Genomic DNA, 19,076 nt, shown 5'->3' on the forward strand with positions numbered 1-19,076 from the left:
ACATGGACATACAAACGAATAAACCCATCCAAGCAAGAAGGCCGGATGTCGTAATAATTAACAAGAAAGAAAAGTCCTGCCAAATCATAGACTTTGCTGTTCCAGCTGACCACAGGACATATTTAAAAAAAAAAAAAAGGAGAAACGGAACACATACACAGAGCTAGCCAGAAAACTGAAAGGAATATGGATGATAAAAAAAATCAAAATAATGCCTATAATAGTAGGAGCACTAGGAACAATTCCAAAAACTTTGAAAAAAGAATCAAAAGAAATTGGAATCAGAGGAATGAGTGGAAAGATACAACAAATAAAATTCAATAATATTCAATTGGGGGTAATATTATGAATTGTTATTTATATGATTTACTAGCGCATGTAGTTTTAATCGCGTTACATAAACTTGAACTGTGTATGTGGTTGGCTGTTATTAAATTATAAATTAGCAATTTATCAACTTTAATTAAAGGATATGTTATTTTTATTTTTCTTTGGAGTGTGTTTATATTTGAGTATAAAGGGATTATTATAGATTAGCAAGAGAGGTGGGTGGAGGCGCCTGGCCTTGCCCGGTTGTAAAATATGCTTAAATATATTTTAATTTATGCAGATTTTGTATTTATTATTACAGAGCCAATTGTCTATTGAATATTATGTATATATAGTACCGATTTCAAAAGTAAAAAAAATGACTTGGGTGCCATCAGCTAGAATTGAAACCAAAATTGCGCTTCAGCAGTGTTCCCTATCATTTGAGTTATCAACAGATAGATAAAAAAGATTTTTAATTAAACCACTTCAAGCTATGAATGAATTTGGGCATGCACAAAATTAATAGAGGCAGGTCAACAAGTTTAAGTGAACATTTTGCATTTCGACTTGGCGATATATTTCTGTAGGCGTTATTCATCCATCCAAACAAAGATTTTACTTGTTATAAACCATTCTTGGTGTATGATTACTATTTCCTGTTAATTTCAGTGTTATGCGACCAATAGTTTGACATTTTTACATAGACACACACGCATACATACATACATACATACATACATACATGTACTGTTTTATTTGTATAGATTTATCTTTTATATATATAAAAGGCAAAATGTGTGTTAGTGTGTGCATTTTTTGTGTGCGTCCACCAAAGGCTTTTAGAAAGGGGGGGGCGTTTGGGGTGGTCACTCATTCTTAAAACTTTCTATATACTGTCTAAATTATAATATCTACGATTTATGAAGGGAGGTCGCGTCTATCTTTTATTTATTTAAACGGCTTTTACATGCTATTTTCGTGATATTTCTTTGCTGTGTTTCTTTGGCTTTTCAGTATAAAAACTGCAAAACTGAATCCGTAGCTTAAACAACTCCCTGGCACCCGTCCAGAAAAGCAATGAGGTTTGATCAATGTGGGGGAACCCCTTATATCAGATAATTGCTAACTCCCCTTTTTATTAGGAGCTGGTTTTTCTCCCCAACCAAAAAAACTACCGTGCAGCCAAAGTTGGTGAAACAAAATAAACTTCATAGCCTCATAGGGGATGTCCTTTTCTCTTCCCTGCAACCTCTTTTTCACAGAAGAGATGTTGCGAGTTTGTCTCTGCTGTATTGTTATTTTCATGGCAAGTGCTCGACTGAGCTCCAATCTATGGTCCCTTCTCACCAAACTTTCACAAGAAACATCCGTCTAGCAGAAAACACTATCAATAATTTTCCCCACTCTTTATCTGTGCCTAAACCTAAACGTAGATTCCATGAACAAAGTTTCTTTCTTAGAACTGCACGCCTATGGAATTGTCTTCCGTTTTCCTGCTTTCCAGCTGACTACAATATGATTGTCTTCAAGTCTAATGTAAACAAGCTTTTGATGAGTCATTCCATATAAGTTAACAAATTTACCGAATTTCCATTACTAACGATTACTTTATTGTCCACTTGTCTACTGTACACTCTTTAACCTTTATCCTTGAGTGGCCTCTTGGCCTTGATAAGTGGTGATGCCTTTGTAAAAAAAAAAAAAAAGTATCTCCCAGCAAAAATTAAGTGCATGATTTCATTCCCTCTATGGCATGATGTTTGATTTCATTAAATTCACGCACCTGCCTTTATTTAACTTTTTAATCATTAAATTAAAACGGTTTTCATTCCTCTCCCGTTCTAGTCGAATGGGTAAGATGCCAAGTTTTTCTCCTTTCTTTTCCCCCGTCCTACCGAAACTTTCTTGTCCGCCTTCCTACCGAAACTTTCTTTTCCCCCTTCCTACCAAAACTTTTTCCCCTTCTTTTACACCTCCAAACACACGGGCAACGCGGGGTATCCCTACTAGTTATATATAAAATTTAAGGTTTTTTTATATTTAAATTTCATTCAGAAAAATATAATTTTTCAAAACAAAAATTTATTATTTGAACAAAGAATACAATTCTAAGTAATTTCCTTAACCCATGGATTTTCGATGTAGGCTCATCTCCTCAGAGGAAAAGTCATTAGTAAAATATTAAATCTGGTTTGAAATAATTTTGCTATTCAGCACATACATAGAAAACATATTAAAGATTAAATCTTAAGGGACATAGATAAAGAAAATAAAGGCTGAAACAAAGAAAGGATATGAAATTATGGCATCTGAATGGAGTAGTAATCCTTGAATAAACTAGGATGATGTGGTTAGATTCCAAATTGGTTGAAGAAATCCATGTTGAAGGTAACTTCCAATTCTTTTCGATATAGTCACCCGGGTAATTAGTACGATCCTTTGGGAATGGATGATCATAAATTTATTCCGTCTCATTTTTTTTTGGTGGGTGTAATCTCTGTAGAAAGTTTCTACCCGTCTAGCTGAATCCACTGTGAAAAATTTCCCCCACTCTATATCTGTGCCTAAATCAAAACGCGGATTCCATGAACAAAGCTTCTTTCTTAGAACTGCACGCCTGTGGAACTCTGTTCTGTCTGCCTGCTTCCCTCCGGACTACAACTTGGATGTCTTCAAGTCCAATGTTAACAAATTCCTTATGAACCGCCCCCTTAAGTAAACACTTCAGCAAATCTCCTCACTAACTTAATGTACTTGCAATAACCCTTATCCCTGAGTGGCTTCCGGGCCTTGATAAGTGGTGATCACTGTGTAAAAAAAAAAAAAAAAAAAAAAAAGTTTCTGCTGAAAGACGTTCTCTATTGTAAATTTAAATGCAAACGCTTAATACGTTTTTTTAAATATCGCTAGGCTAATGTATGAAGACCTAGTAAGATGCTATCACTTCTAGAGAAAACGGTTAATCTAAAAGGTATTCAATAAAATGTGAAGGAGTCTTTGTGTTTTACTTAATGCTGTTAAGCCTAATTTTCTTAAGTTTATCTAATTACATTCATCTGAGTGTATAGATACACCTAATTATTGGTCTTATATATTGTATTTTGTTTAAAGTATATCCAATGTATTGTTTTGAAATAAATAATTGGCATTTTGCCTCTTGCAAACTTTATAATCGAGCACTTTATGAATTTATTTTTAACACATCCTGACACTCTTGCTGTATAGCTCTCTTTAACAACGATCTCCATATGCACGTTTGAATTAAAAATGAACACACATCTGATGAAGGGAAATGTTTTCGAAATATCGTTTCATACAGCGTTTCCATAAGACCACATTGACGCAAGTAAGATATGCAATATGTAATAAGAGTATAAATATATCTACATATATATTATATCAATAGAAAGGTAGAATCTGCATTTCACTCATTTCGCTATTATTATATCTTAATTTGCTTCAGCTGGTTTCTATCCGATACACATCTGCATTGTATTGCCTTCTATTAATTAATGTGATATACACACTAAACAATGCTTCAAGCAAACTAGATTAACTTCTTATATATACATATAAGAGCGAGAGAGATTAAATGAAATTTTGAAATGCTATTGAATTACATATTGTATAATACTGCAAACCTAAAGTCCATATAAATATTAGTAGCAATATTTATAAAACAATCCCAACCAGATAAGTTATACAAGATAGAATAATATAAATGAAAATTTTGAATTAAAATATGTAAATAAAAAATTTACAACAAATTTATTGTTTGAAAAGGAATACAAACTTTAATTTTTTGTATTCCTTGTCAAATAATAAATAGTAAGTGTTTAATTTATATAATTTAATTCAAAATTCTCATATATATATATATATATATATATATATAGTAATTTATAAAATATGGCGACTAAGCTACACTGAATATTCTGCGTTTCATCCACTGTAGGATTCGTCAGGCTTATGCGCGAATTTTATGGTTGCTTCTTGTTTTTATATATGTTGAGGATTTCTAGTTAGCCAATCAGCTTTCTAGTATCCACCGCGGTTATGTGAGTAAATGAAGTAGTTTTTATATATATATATATATATATATATATATATATATATATTTGACCTATTTTAGAATAAGCTCATGTAAATGCAATGCAAATCATTCGTCTTACCTGTGAACACTGACCTAACTGTTTGTAATTTGTGTCATTCGCTGACCAGCAACATTGTTCCTGATTCAACCAGAAAGCATTAATACAAACACCTTCTTTTAAGTCAGACATCCATGTGGTGCAAATAAAAATCAGACCAGCCAACATACCTACAAAAGAAATGTGAAAAAATAATGAAGTGCAAAAATATCAACACCTCTTGCTTCAAAATTAGGCAGACCAAAGCAATCTTCACGCAACATTGTTTTAATCTATCTTATGGCTTACTCCTCCACCCTCTGTTTGACTAAAAAAATTATGGTACCAACTTGTAACCGGACGTCTTTGTTAGTATAAATATAACTAAACTTATATAGCTTTACCTTTTCAACCTCTCATGCTTAAAGTATGCATGTTTATGTACTGAATCACGTGATACTCTCTCTTTGAAAGGAAAATAAAATTATTTGAAAATCAGTTCTGACATGATGCAGCGGAAAAAAGCATGTTTAATCTCCTGAATTCCCTAGTCACTTCTCCAGGATTCTAAAATAAATAAATAAATAAATAAATAAATTATTTATAGAAACAGAGGCGTTTAATTATTCAGTGTGTACCAGAATCCTTTGAGTTCAACAATAGAGGTCAGGATGGGGCAGGTCTTGATATATAACTGAAAATGAATTTTTCCCCTTTTAACAAACCTTATTTGGAACCCCGTTTCTATTATATTCTATTACATATATGCAAAGCTAAAGGAGTGTGTATAAGAGTTTACTTATAATGTATATATGATCATCTAGTTTTCTTGTGTTTGGACATGTCGATATATTCACAGATACAGTTCAACGGACATATAACATTTACAACAGAAAGGGGCAGATAACAGTTCTCTGGGGATGTACATCAGGCCAATCGAAGAAACATGCCTGGTCCAGCTTTAGTCTTGTTTGACGGAAAACTGTAAAAAAGATTCATCCTAATGAATCAACAAATCTTGAGTTGTTTTTTCAGCAACTTTATTACAGATGTTTCCCCATTGGAAAGCTGCATGCTGGTTCTACGTTCCTTACATTTGATAGGCGTTGAATCCCTTGCTCCCCTGGGTGCTGTGAGCCATTATGACCAGTTGGTTCGATTCTCTGTCTCCTTCAAGTTTTAACCACTAACTGATTAAAACTCTACATATAAAAAACTATCTTCTTTCTAATGACGTCATCAACATGCATCACTCCTGACAATCGGCTGATGTCTGTCACATATTCTAACATTCCTTTTCATTTTTAACTTAAATATTTTTTATCCTAAAAAATACTTTTCGCCTTGATAAATTCTGTCTGTTATTCAAAATATTTCTAACCTAAACACTGACAACCGACCATTGCAGGTTAACCGGTATTTTTCCAGAAGCCAATAACATAAGTTTTATCATGTACATATTTTGAAAATGAGTGCCCTGCTTCTTCTTTAAATCACAGCACCATCTTAGGATTCACAAACACGGTGTCAGAGTAAAATACCTCTTACAGAAAAATCTGCTGAACACATTAACACAGAATTTCTCTTTGCAAACTACAACATGGTTGTCTTAAAATCCAATGTCAACAATACTTGCCATAAACTATCTTCATAACCAATCAATTATTTTTGTTTCTGATGTTATTGGAGATACAGGACGAATATATGATTACATGCTATTTTTTTCTTTTTTTTAAATATTTTCAGTTAAATTCAATTTTTACGATATTTTTGTTTATTAAATTATTAAATGAAAGTACAGAATAGTTATAAAACGCCCTCTTCTAGCCAGGTTAAGAATAGCTTTATAAATAATAACATTATTTCAGTGCGATAATAGATGCACAAATACCAAAAAATCTTAGGTATAGATCAACAATAATAATTATTAATATATTTACAACTGAAAAAAGAATATACATTTATAATGAGGACATTAACTAAAGAGTGATGTGTGAGAAATGCCCGTTGAAATTGAATGCAAGGGAGGTAATTCTTTAAATATCTGAGGTACACGAGACAAGGGCAAGAGTTATTTTCCTTTAAAATACAAAATGTTTCCATATTTATTTATTTAGATGAATCTTGAGTAGATTTTGTCCTTAATAACTGATGTCGTGTGTAATAAAACAACAAAAAAAATTCTTTGTGACAATTATTACTACAAGCAACATTGTTAATGACAGAGGATTACCTACAAATCAAAAGGCGAAACTTGGCAAAAAATCCATTAAACAGTAAAACTGTTTCCCGAATTTCTAAGGAGGAACCAGTCCTAGTGACAAATCTCTTTCTCTGAGTAGGCACGAAGGAAGAGAAATTTATGAAATGCGGACTAACAGGACTCTGGACAGATGAATGTTTTAAAAACATCCCAGGTGTCATTGCCCTGTAAATAACATCAGTGTATGGCAAAATATTCTCAGCCAACGACCATTACCTCACTAAAATCTTAAACTGAGCAACGTTGAGATTAAAAGTACTCATATTTCTGAGAATTTTTAAGGTTCAGTTCCTTGAGTCGTTAGTATGTGAATGAAACACTGGACTTTGGAAACCATGTGGCAACTGAATCGCAAAGTTATTCAACGAACGCTAAAAAGCAAATGGCTCAAATAGCTAACCCTCTTTCTTTCTCCACTTTATTTAAATCCATTTTCTTAATCACTTCCGAAAGCAATTAAGTTTTCACAGGAACATGTTAACGAAAAGAATTTTCGGCCAATAAAAATCGTTTCAAACTCCAAAAGTAAAAAGTCTATGTGAAGGTAATAAGCCTACGTAAACAGGACCGAATCAGATTTTCCATAGATGATCCCTACTGACCGCTCGAACATAACCTGAAGAACATACGCCCCCGCCCTCTATACCTTTGGCCGGGGGGGGGGGCAAGGCAGAAAGAAATCTTCAATGGCTCACATACAGGCTGTCTTCATCTCGCTCACACATTCTTACACACTAATGACAGTCAGGCAAACAGAAATTAATGGTTACTCACATTTATACATGCAGTGTGATCACAGTGACAATACCATTGCAAAAGTGGTGCTTCAAATGATCACAAAAAATGCTTATGTAATAACAATCGAAAAGGATATTGTTATTGGTAGACGGATGAGCCCGAGAAGAATCAACTGCAGAAATACAACACACATTTCGTTCTGAATAACTGAATAATTTCTGCCTAATGTTAGTTTTGTGTATGAATACACTGTAAAAGGTTTCAGTAAATCTATCTATATATCTATCGATACTCCTATAAATTCGTTTTTCTTTTGTGTGTATTGATATTCATATCAAAAACCCTCTTTTCTATTTATTTAAAAAGAAAATACAATGTTTTTATATATGGGTCGTAGAATTGCATTCACTAGTAGTAAAACATCTAGCTAATTTGCATATTCTTTCAAACATTCATTTTAATTAATTCCCCAGTAGTTTTTTCGGTTTTCTTATGGGATGATCATCTTTAGTTAACTATTATGTGTAATCATATCCAGGCAGATATTCTACATGATTTATACTTACATAATATTTGCATAAAAAGTGTGCAGTAAACACAAAATTGTTTCCATATATATTTATCTATACGTATATATTTTTGTTTAATCTAGAAAAGTAAACGTGTCTGTCTGTGTACATTTTCCAACGCAATAACTGTCAATTTTCAGTCTACAGACGCGAAATTTGTTATACAGACTACTGAGATTTAGGGAAATGTTTGTAATCCCTTTTTGGCCAGAAATTTGGGTGTTAAGAGGTCAAAGTTCAACGATTTGACCTTTGAGAACTCTACCAAACTCCTCCGACAATTTCAGGTATAAACACTGGTAATTTTAGATATAGGTTTCTTGGACATGGGTCTAACTTAATAACTTAATTTGAGCCCAAAACAGTAAATGCTAAGGGGTCATAATAGGAGTCAAAGTTTAAAAAATTTTTACTTCTGTGATCTCTACCAAATTACTCAGACAATTTCTGGTCTAAAGATTTGAAATTTTACATAAAGAGTATTCAGAGATAGGGCAAGCTTTTTCATCGGGTTGGATCGAAAATTTTTATTTACCAATATATAAATGTATGCATGTATGTGTGTATGTATGCTTGCATGTCTGCCCAATACTTTCGATAGAGGCGACGGATTTTCTCAAGATCAGTATCGTTTTGAAGTTTGACCCTTCAGACGACAAATATTGAAAATTTGGCTAAAAACATTAATATCTTCACCTTAAACTGTTCACTTTTCTACAGATATTTTTGAAAGTCATCCTCTCTGTTTGATTATCTAGCCTAAATTTAAAAAAATGTCACTTCCGGTTTGGCGGTGGTCGTAACAGCATAGATGTCAGGTTTTTTCCCTGTTCTTTTCCTCCTTTGCGGTACGGGTTCGAGCGTGCCTTCCTACTACCATTTTTTTTTTTTTTGCTCAACATACACATCCAAACACCCGGGCTGAAATGCTAGTATATCTATAAAAGTGAACGTCTCTGTGTGAGTGTCTGTCTGTCTGTGTACATTTCCCTAAGCAATAACTGTCAATTTTCAGTCTATAGACTCGAAATTTGATATACAGGGTACTGAGATTTGGGGAAATCTATGTGATCGGTTTTCGGTCAGAAATTTGGCTGTTAAGGGGTCAAAGTTCAATGATTTGACCTTTGAGAACTCTACCAAAATCCTCCAAGAATTTGGGGTCTAAACACTTGAAATTTTAGATATAGGTTACTTGGACATGGATCTAACTTAATAACTTGATTTGAGCCCAAAACAAATGTTAAGGGGTCATAATAGGGGTCAAAGTTAAGAAAATTGACCGTTTTTTTTTTTGTTTTTGCTCAACATACACCTCCAAATACCTGGGCAACGCCAGGCAACCCATGCTAGTCATCATCATCATGACAGGCTCCTTGCCCGGACCAATGTGACTCTTCCTCTCCAGAGTTTCCTGTCTTCCATCAGTTGCCTCAGATCTTCAGGCTCACAGTTGGCGTCGTGTGCTATTTGTTGGATGTACGTGGATCTAGGTCGTCCTCTGCTTGCGCGTCCGTGTCGTGGAGTCCATAGCAATACATCACGCACCAATTCATGCTTGCTCCTCAGACAATGACCGACAAATCGTAGGTGTCTTTCTCTGATGGTATTAGATATGGCAGGTAGATTGCCATAAAGTTGCTGCTTCGTGGGATGATTTTGCAAAGATATATTTAATATTGTTCTTAGCATATGGGTGTATGTGCCGTCTAGTTTTCTTTCCAATCTTTTGGTGAGTTTCCAGGTTTTAGCACCGTAAACAAGGACAGACTCTACCACTGCCCTGAAGAACTGCCTTTTCAGTTTGTCAGCCAGTCTCAAAGTCCATACTGAATGTAGCCCATCCAATGCGGTCCATGCTTTTGAGATGCGAATTCCGATATCTCTGTGGAAACTATGTTGCTGCCCAGATATGTAAACTCAGCGACTTCTTCCAGTGTTGATCCAACCAAAGCCCTGATCTCTCCCTTCACATTCTCCTTGAAAACAACCTACAATGCATGAATACCCGTTTTCAGAAAAGACCCGGTAAGCTCTGGACCCAACAATCCCCAAATGGAGACAAGGCACAACTGGACTATCTTTTTATGAATAAGAAGTAGATCAATAGCTATCATAACTGAAGCTTATAGCAGTTTCTATGGTGTGTCTATCTGTCTATGTACATTTTCCAACACAAAAGTTGCTATACAGACTACTGAGATTTGGGGAAATGTTTGTAATCCATTTTTTGTCCAGAAATTTGGGTGTTAAGAGGTCAAAGTTCAACGATTTGATCTTTGAGAACTCTACCAAACTCCTCTGACAATTTCAGGTATAAACACTGGTAATTTTAGATATAGGTTCCTTGGACATGGGTCTAACTTAATTTGAGCCCAAAACAGTAAATGTTAAGGGGTCATAATAGGAGTCAAAGTTTTAAAAAATTTTACCTCTGCATTCTCTACCAAATTACTCAGACAATTTCTGGTCTAAACATTTGACATTTTACATACAGAGTATTCAGAGATAGGGCAAGCTTTTTAATCGGTTTTAGTCGAAAATTTGAGCTACCAATATATAAATGTATGTATGTATGTATGTTTGCATGTTTGCCTAAAACTTTTGACAGAGGCGACGGATTTTCACAAGATCAGCATCGTTTTGAAATTCGGCCCTTCAGACGACAAATACCGAAAAATTGGCTAAAAACATTCATTTCTTCACCCTCAACTGTTCACTTTTCTATAGGGGAGAGGTCGCTTTTTTCACCGCTATTTTCGAAAATCATACTCTCTTTTCGATTGGCTAACCTTAATTTAAACCTACGTCATTTCCGGTTTAGCGGTGGTTGTAACAGCAAAAACATCACGTTTTTTTCCCATTCTTTTCCTCCTTCGCGGTACGAATTCGAGCCTGTCTTCCTACTACCAGTTTTTTTTTTTTTTTTTGCTCAACACACACTTCCAAACACCCGGGCAACGCCGGACACCCATGCTAGTAAACAATAAATTAATTGGTGATATTTTGCCTATGAGCTGTCACCGCATCTGATGCATTTTAATTTCATTCATTTTTAGTGAAGTAAATGTCAAGAAATCCCAATCCTATGTTGTCACATTACACCAACAATTCGGTTATCGTCATTTCTATGAAATCTCCAGTTCCTTATAAAATATTCACAGAAAGAATGCATCTTTCCACCACAACTACAAATAAACCTTCCTTTCTCATTCCATGTGCTTAACAGAATTTCCATGCTCAAAGTTTCTTTCCAGAAACTTCCTATTTGTGGAACATGTTATAACGGGATTAGTTTGTTATCTCTCTATCTTCAATATCAATAAACACTTGTCATAAAACGTTCTCAAAAATCAAGAAACGTTGTTCATTCTATTTATTAGTTTTTATTCCTCTCATAATATCTATTTCCATTAAACTTCCAATCTATTTCATTGACCCTCATCTTCCAGTGTCTTTTAGTCTTTATAAGTGATGACTCATTAGTAAATAATAATAAAAAAAGAGTTATTGATTCTTTAAATTAACTTCTTTTAAAATAATTTTCATTTTTCAAAAATACTTATTTCCTAAATAACATCTAAAATCTCATATCTTCCAATAAACCTTAGATTATTCTAAGATATCCAAATTGTAATAGTTCTTACTTAAATGAATTTCTATACTGTTTATAGGAATTGGATTTACCTTCGTTTTCTTTTTTGCAAAAAGAATTTAAAGAAAACAGGAAGATTCCCAAATCTCATTACAAACATGAGATTTAATTGAAAATTAAGAGCAGATTTCATTCTCATTTGCTAGCAAGATGTGCCACAGAGAGTATCAGCTTCAGGGTACTTCCCCTTACAGAAAAGATGCCACAAAAAATATATTTGCATTACCTTTTTACATTGATAACTTGTGCATTTTATTGTTTAAGAACAATGTATATGATCTTCGGCCATACTTATCTAGTTTTACTATCTTTACAATTTGTCGTAGGCAAACTATTAATAAATGAAATGCTTTTATTCATCACATTTTTCACCATCCTTTACTTTCTCTCTCTCTCTCTCCATATATATATATATATATATATATATATACATACATACATACATACATACATACATACATACTGTTGGCTCCGCCAATCTCAAGAGATCATGAAATTTTGTGTCCTGATTCCGTTGGAGGATTGCAGCTTATTGCATATCATATATATATATGTTACAAGAAAAGAGCCCTTTTCTTTTAAGTAAGAAAAACATTAGATAAGTAAAAATGAGATTAGGATAGACCGAGATTCGAACCTTGTAAGCAACGTTCAGAAATAGATTCAGAAATGGAATTTAGCATTGTTCAGTTCACATAAAATAGTTTAGATATGAACGTTAAAAGAACGTTTTTCACTCTACCTAATCATTTAAATTACAATCGTTTTAAAAAAAATAATGTCTGATTTTCAGAACGTTGAATACGAGATGGAAAAAAAGCAAATTTGCACAATTTTCAATTCAAGCTAGGCCGAAAAGTTGCTGAAACAGCTCACGATATCAATAAAGCGTTTGACCCAGAAATCACTAGTTAACGCACTGCACAGTGGTGGTTCAAGAAATTTCGTGGTGGCGACGAGTCTTGAAGATGATGAGTGTAGTGGTCGGCCATCGGATGTTGACAAAGATCAATAATTAGTTGAAGCTACTTCATGCATAACTGTTTGAGAACTTACTTCTGAATTAGATCATTTTTCAGTAAACTGCAAAGTCATTTGTATTATTTGGTTTCTTTGGACTATTTTTCTCATCTTGAGTGTCAATTTCACAATGTTTTGGTCGATTTTTTTTGTATTTTCTGTTTGCCACATTGAGAATTGAACCTTCAACTTTCAGGATAATATCACTTTACCATTTAATTTTTCTAAGTACTCTAAGCACTGTGTCACGAGTCCTTGCGGACAACCACTGTGACAGGAGACCTTATGAATTACTTAGGACCTCTATCCGGTCATGGCTGATCGAACAAGAGCATGCTAACCCTGTGAAGTAAATAACGGGTTTCGCTTGAAATTCCATCCAAATTCCAGAGTTTGACAGAAACATTCCCAAGTTCGACAAGATACATCTGAAAAAGTTCAGAGGTTAAATTTACCAAAACGTTGTGAAAATGACACTCAAGATGAGAACAGTAGTCCGAAGAATCCAAATAATATGAATAACCAGTTCTCATCTCAAAAATTCAGAAACATAATTGCAAAGTCAGTTTTGTACTCTGTCAAGGCAAGAAAAGGTGCTTGTTTTGAGATCAAAGGTGTTGAGGAGTCTTGGATATGACAATAAACAAAATTTGATTAGAAGATATAGGAAGTGTGGAGTATGTATTATGTAGTAAATAAAACTGGATGAGAGTACTACTTGTAGCTTGACTTGCACAGGACCACAAAGCCAAGGTTTTAACTGACTTAGATTTTGATGGACGAATGGGCCAAAGGTTACAAGTCTTCAACAAATGCCGCCTTCAAACATAATGGGAGACGATTTTACAACAGAAGGCAAGCTAATCAGTGAAATAACGGCTGAATATATGAATGCACCTTAAATCGAGCCCCAAAATATCGTTGATTGGTCAACAAAATGAATCATTTGCATAACCACAAATTGATTCTCTTTTTTTTAATTTTCTTATCAGTTTGTTCAAGCTGTGGATGGGGCACCCTACTGGATGCCAAACATTGGCGTGCTAACTCAGATATTCCAACTGAGATACCTTTTAAGATTGTGACCGTCCCTTCAAATGCAAATGTTTGAATCTCTTTTGCATTTGGTTCATTGGCTATATTTTCCAGGTAGTTTTTGAAATTCTTTTTCATGAGCCCAGTTGCTTCTATAATAACTGGAATGATAGAGATGTTCCCAAGATTCCAGTTTCTTTTCATGTCGTACATAAGACTTTTGTATTTCATTATCTTTTCCTTCTCTCAGCTGTTTAACCCACATTAAATTCTTTCTCCTTGTCCCATATTTCTATGTCAGGTTTTATTGCTTTTTCGTTTTCTAAACATTGTCATAGTGAATGGTGTATGACATTTTTAAAACTGTTTCTCTCGTTTCATTTTACTTCAGTTGAAGTTTTTAGAAATCATGGGACCCCTTCTAAGAGCAAACACTTAATTTCTATATGATTATATATATATATATATATATATATATATATATACACACATATTTCATTATTATTAATCTCTATATTATATATATATATATATATATATATATATATATATATATACATATTCGATTATTATTAATCTCTATATGATATATATATACATATTCGATTATTATTAAGCTCTATATGATATATATACATTCGATTATTATTAATCTCTATATGATATATATATATACATATTCGATTATTATTAATCTCTATATGATATATATATATACATATTCGATTATTATTAATCTCTATATGATATGTAGATACGTATTCGATTATTATTAATCTCTATATGATATATATACGCATTCGATTATTATTAATCTCTATATGATATATATATATATATTCGATTATTAATCTCTATATAATATATATATATATTCGATTATTATTAATTTCTATATGATATATATATATACATATTCGATTATTATTATTAATTTCTATATGATATATATATATATACGTATTCGATTATTATTAATTTCTATATGATATATATATATATATATACATATTCGATTATTATTAATCTCTATATGATATATATATATGCGTATTCGATTATTATTAATCTCTATATGATATATATATATATATATACATATTCGATTATTGCACACAGTTATCAGGAAGAAAATATTTATAACTAAAATAAATAAGTCGTAAAATCTAATTATTGAAACTAGACAGAGAGAAGTAATTAAATGAGCAGAATAGATGAAGACACCGAGGGAAATATCCTCACTAAATTATGAGGAAATCCATAAATTTAATGAATTTACAAGCTTGTTCTGAGCAGAAGGAACGTAGTCAGACAAATGAGAAAAAAAAGCATGCGAAACACTTGTCACATCTAAGCATCGAATATGTAACCTATATAAATAAAGCAGTAAACTTATTCTGTTTCATTTTACTACAGTCAAAGTTCTCAGACATCAAGGGGCCCCTTTCCTAACACTTGATCTCTATATGAGATACAAAGATATTCAAATATTCAATTAAAGTTCTCATTTACCTCTCAAGTACTGAGTTATTAAAAAAGTTGAAACATAATTTTTTATCCTTTATCGACCATTTAAATAGGTTATAGTATACTTTTCTTGTGGTCGCTTGGTCTTACTGGATTCCATGAAAAGAATTTCCTTTGTTTGGTGCCGTTACTTGAGGTAACATCACTTGGATAAGATGCATCATTCCTTATATAAAAAACTAGTATGAGGAGATCTCATTTGGACCATAACTACTATGTGATTTTAAATATTTAGTCAGAGTTTACTTGCAGAACAAAGTATCCTCATGTGAGGTTTTCCTGAGAAACTCCTGTACAGAAAGACATTAGACACTTGAGGATAATACCTAGTAGGCATTCAATTTCTCTCCAGTAGGCATTCAAGCTTTTTTTTTTTTTTTTTTTTTTTTTTTTTTTCATTTTTCTTCCTTTGAAGATTGTAATGCTGGGTATGGGGCAGCCAAACCAGCTACCAACATTGCCCCGCTTTTTATTGAAACCAACCGAGAGCTCTTTTTAGTATCCTCGCTGTTCCCTTAAGTGCAATTGTCTGGATCTCTTTTGCACTTGGTTCACCAGGAATATTAGTAAGGTGTTTTCATATGTTGTAACATATGGTGCTTCTTTGTAAAAGAAGTTTTCCCAAATGTCTGTTGACATAAGAATCTCATAATCTGAAGGCTGCGAGTTCAATCACCATAACAGGCAGTATATTTTCATTTTTTTTATCAGCTCTATTATATATTACTGACACATTCACTCTGATCTGAACTACAAGGATTCCATCTATGGGTAAAATAAGATAATTTTTTAGGTACGATATGAAACTGCATGTGGTATTATACAAATAAATTTACATCAAGAATAAATATTTGAATGTACTTAGAACTAAAAAATTGGATGATGAATTGGAATTGGAAAAATTGAAAGTATTTGATGTATCAGAATCGGTATTGGAATCGGAAAAATTTGTGATTAATTTCCGATTCCAAAAACAATTCTTTGCTGATACTAATGATAAATATTTATTGATTTTAAACGATCAGCAAAATTAAAATTTGTAAACCACCTGACACGTGTATTTTTTAAGTTTGCGAAAATACATATTACAGGGAGCTTTAGGATAATCCAAATATTAAAAAAAGAAAAAAAAACCCACAATGATGTACATATTCAAAGATTTTAAAAAGAATCAGAATCGGAATCAACAATTACATCAGAATCGGGAAAAATATTTAGAGTTGTCCATCACTACTAAAAACACAAAAACCCTTACCAAAAGGATTAAATTCGGTATTAAACATCCCCCCCTCCCACTTGAAAAAAAAAAAAAAGAAGCAAAATGTGTCAAGGAATAATTTTTTGTTAGCGAGAGCAAACGAAAAGGAAACACTTACCGGTACCCATGCCAATTAGCAAGGCGCACACCCATCCTGACCAGGCATCGTGTGCCTTTTTCAGTCTTTGCAAGAAACCTTCAGAAGTTCTTTGAACCATGTGACGATATCGCATTCGATCACGTGCGATGTCGCGCAACCAATCAATTGTGTGAAAGTCATCATACTGTCCAATTCCGTCTGGAAGATCTTCCAATGTATCCATTAAATTGGTAGAGCCTGAAAAGTAAATGATAAATAAACAGAAAAGAAAAAGAGAAAACTTTTGGAAAGAATTCATTACATTTGGCAGAATGGATAAAATACACTCAAAGAACGATTCTATAGAGTTTTTGTTGCATTTTTCAATATATAAAGTAAAACCTTTCTCATTATATTGCTGCTGAATTTAAAAGAATTATAATAAACATTTGTGGGCACTTCTATACTATCAGAACGAAATTTCAGAAATCGTAAAACTGAATTTCACATTAAAATAATGGTATCTACATATTCCTTGTATTTTTAAGATGATTATATCCGAAAAATTACGAAAGCTGATAGAAAATTATTTATTAAAGAAAATAGTATTTGAAGAAAACTATCATATTTGCTTATGTAAGACAAAGGAGAGTGCAAAAGGGAGGTAATTTCCTCCCAATAATTCTTGGAAAACTCGGGAAAAATTTCAACAGTCGCAAAAAAATTGTATATACAGTGCCGGCAAAAAGAAAGTCCACACTTGTAATTTTTTCAAAAACTGTAAATTTAAGCTAAATTTGATATAACTGTTTAAACAAACTATACCTCATTTGATTCGCCTTTTATTCCTCTATAATTTTACCTGTTCATATTTGACTTTTAATTGAAATATTCTAGTGTTCACGTCAATTTAAAAAAATATCTTCCAATTAAGGAGGCAAAAAGAAAGTCTGCAGCAACAAATTCGCTTAAAACCAGCTTAAATCATCGCCCCTAAATCAGTTTAAAATATCCACTAACAGACAATGAAGCATCTCTAATCGTAATTGTTGCTCCAGGTTATACAACGTAGCATTTAGTCCATATGCCATGACTTTCTCTTAGTGATCGTCAGGAGCTCATTAATCTCCACCTTTCTGGTTTATCAAATGAAGAAATCGGCCGCAGATTGAAATGTGATGAGAAAATGGTATGAAAGACTGTGCAAAAGCACCAAAACATCGGCAGTGTTCGTGATGCCCCTAAATCTCATCATACTAGAGTTACTTCTAACAGGGAAGACAATGCTATCAAGATCCGCAGCCTAAGAAACAAATTTGAAACGGCTCCCCAAATCCAACAACAGTGCAATCTTGTTAAAAAGTGCTCGTTTTCTACTGTCAAGAACAGACTAAAGGAATTTAATTTGTGAGGATATGTTGCAAGACGCAAGCCAATTATTTCTGTAAAGAACAGAAAGTGCCGTCTGGACTTCATCAGATGCAATGAAGATCATGACTCTTCATATTGGTCAAAAGTGCTTTTTAGTGACGAAAGCAAGTTCAATAGGCTTGGCAGTGATGGTAGGCAGTACGTCTGTCAGAGGAAAGACAAAGAATTTGATCCTAGGCGTTCAGTTTCAATGCTGCAAGGTGGTGGAGGTTCAGTTTTGGTGTGGGGAATTATTAGTATCAATGGTCCAGGGCCTATAGTTCGCTTGCAAGGTTGAATTAATTCGACCAAGCGCATTAATATGTTGACTGAGCATTTTTTACCCTACTTTGGTCAGAATTTGGATGATAGTCCCATTTTCAGGCAGAATAATGCTCCCATCCACACAGCTGGCAATGTCAAGAGGTCCCTGGAAGACCATGATATTCTGTGTTTGGATTGGCCTGCACAATCTCCAGACCTCAATCATATCGAGAACATATGGCATTACATCAAGCAACAGCTACGCAATGGTAAAATTTCGAATTTGAAAGAACTTTGGACAAAAATTAAAGAAAAGTGGGATTCAATAAGTATTGCTACAGTCTAATTCAAGGAATTCCCAAAAGATTGCAGGCAGAAGGGCTATGCTACTAAATATTAGCTAGTTCGTTTGTATTTGTGTTGCATTAATGCCCTAAACTTACATTTAAATAACAATTTTCCATTGTGCAGACTTTCTCTTTGCCTCCTCAATTTGAAGTTATTTTTTTAAATTGACGTGAACACGAAAATATTTCAATTAAAAGTCAAATATGAACAGGTAAAATTATAGAGGCCAATCAAATGAGGTATAGGTTGTTTAAACAGTTACATTAAATTTAGCTTAAATTTACAGTTTTTGAAAAAAATTACAAATGCGGACTTTCTTTTTGCCACCTGTATTTGTTATTTTTACATTATTTAATTTTTAGGCAAACATTTTTATATTAACAATTATGAAAAAATCTTAAATGAAAAACAAATTCAGAAACACAGTATATGTTTATTTTGTTATTTGTTTTGTATAAGTCACATTAA

General features: G+C 33.1%; 1 protein-coding gene across 2 annotated transcripts in view; it reads right to left on the minus strand.

Moving 5' to 3' along the window:
* Window positions 1-19,076, minus strand: part of LOC145277636 (H(+)/Cl(-) exchange transporter 3-like) — an 86,187-nt gene that overhangs the window by 51,199 nt on the left and 15,912 nt on the right. For both annotated transcript variants that reach the window (XM_080129215.1, XM_080129216.1), the window contains exons 2-3: window positions 16,626-16,844; window positions 4,485-4,633 (exon numbers count right to left, since the gene is read on the minus strand). In XM_080129215.1, the coding sequence (XP_079985341.1) occupies window positions 4,485-4,633; window positions 16,626-16,844 (368 nt within the window). The remainder of the gene's footprint in view (window positions 1-4,484; window positions 4,634-16,625; window positions 16,845-19,076) is intronic.

The sequence above is a fragment of the Euprymna scolopes genome, chromosome 6 (genome assembly GCF_053919585.1).
Source record: "Euprymna scolopes isolate OS-2025 chromosome 6, ASM5391958v1, whole genome shotgun sequence".
Classification (NCBI taxonomy): domain Eukaryota; kingdom Metazoa; phylum Mollusca; class Cephalopoda; order Sepiida; family Sepiolidae; genus Euprymna; species Euprymna scolopes.